Genomic DNA, 1,763 nt, shown 5'->3' on the forward strand with positions numbered 1-1,763 from the left:
TTTTTTTTTCTTTGGTTATACTCAAACACACAAGAGACTGTCTGTCTTGTTTGTGCAGATATTCAGGGAAGTGCCTATTTCTGTAGGCGTTCCGACCAACATGCAGCTCAACATGTCCAGGAGGACAAGCACAGAGAGCAAAGCCCCGTCCTGCAGCGAGAGACCACTCACACTCTTCCACACACCAACACATTCCCAGAAAGGTGAGCTGAACCACCTAATTTACCTGATGATAAAAATAATCAAATATATTGATTGTTTTCCTTCTCTAATTAGTTTTTTTCATTTGCTCACAACTGCAATGTTTTGCTATATAGTAAGGCGCTTAGAGAGAAAAAGACCTATAACCACCACTTTTTGTTTAAAAATAAGTTGGTAGAGCTGGCACCCATATATATATATATATATATATGTTTACTCCTAGACGCAGCTGACTCGGATTCCACTCCGACCTTTGGCCCTTTGCTGCATGTCATTCCCCCTCTCTCTCCCCTTTCATGTCTTCAGCTGTTGTATGAACATAAAGATCTAAAAATGCCCCAAAAAATCTTTTAAAAAAAATCTTCAAAAATAAGTTGTCAATGGTTGGTATTGCAGACTGCAGAGAGGATTATTTGGACTAAGTTTCCTTCCATGGACACGATATACACATAGCAATTCCGGGAAAAAAAGGAGAGAGCATCATTAGACTCACTCCACCCAGCTTACTTTCTGCTCAGACACAAACACTGCACATACAGACTTCGACACAGCAGAGCAGACAGTATCACTACACATAAAACACGGCTCTATTTTATAACACGTTTTTTTCCCGTGCCACTGTCAGACTGATGGCAAAAAATAAATAAAACACTGAACAATTCACTGTAAATGTAAATATGCAATACTTCACTCTACTTTGAAATACTACTGTGCAATAATTGCCAAATTTATTCTTGTGACAAACGCAATATCCCCCATAGTTGTATCCTCCAGTTACAGTTTTCATAATGTATTATAGTTTTTGCACTTTGTATACTATCTAAGTTTTTTTGTCTCAGTTTATTTAAATTTATTTACCTTGTATAAACTATTTTTTTTTTATTATAGTTGTGTGCTTTTCTTTGCCCTTAACTCTAAGAGTCTGCACAAGAATTCCAAAGTGCCTGGACTTTCACAAATACCAAATAAAAATCTTGAAGATTGAATTTATTGCTTTGAGTCAGTTAGCTAACAATCAGAGAGAGTGGTCAACAGACGTATGGTTTTACAACAAGAAAAGGCATGTCAGTATAAAAGCTCACCAAGAGCCTGAGTTTGTCCAAGGTTTCTCCCCAAAATGGAGTTTCTTTCTCGGTACTGTTGCACTAAATGCTTGCCCTTGGTTGAATTATTGTTGGATCTTTGTAAATTATAGAGTGTGATATAGACTTACTTTATCTGTAAAAAGTCCTAAGATAACTCTTGATATGATTTAATATAAATAAATTGAGTTGCCTGAAAAATCCAAAGAGCCTGTAAATCGTTCACTATTCTTGTAGGTGAAAAGAAGAACAGTGTTGTCAACACCACAGTCGCTGAGCTGCAGCAGCCGGTTTCCTCCTCTACCAACTGTAACAGCAACAGCAGTAGCAGCAGCGCCAGCAGCCAAGGTCGAACCCCGAGACACAGCCTGACCAGCAACGACGGAGAGCAGGACACCCGTCAGATCCGACCCAGCTCACTGTAAGAGATTATTAATCTGCTGGAGTTCGTCAAAGATACTGTAGGCCCCATTTTTTGGG

The 1,763-nt window shown here is 38.8% G+C and overlaps 1 protein-coding gene across 1 annotated transcript in view; it reads left to right on the forward strand.

Annotated features, from left to right (window-relative positions):
• The window catches only part of LOC116700285 (rho GTPase-activating protein 26), an 84,392-nt gene that overhangs the window by 70,158 nt on the left and 12,471 nt on the right, over window positions 1-1,763 (forward strand). The window contains 2 exon segments of the mRNA XM_032533337.1: window positions 59-203; window positions 1,521-1,704. Of these exon segments, the coding sequence (XP_032389228.1) occupies window positions 59-203; window positions 1,521-1,704 (329 nt within the window).

This window comes from Etheostoma spectabile, chromosome 13, assembly GCF_008692095.1.
Source record: "Etheostoma spectabile isolate EspeVRDwgs_2016 chromosome 13, UIUC_Espe_1.0, whole genome shotgun sequence".
In the NCBI taxonomy this organism is placed as follows: domain Eukaryota; kingdom Metazoa; phylum Chordata; class Actinopteri; order Perciformes; family Percidae; genus Etheostoma; species Etheostoma spectabile.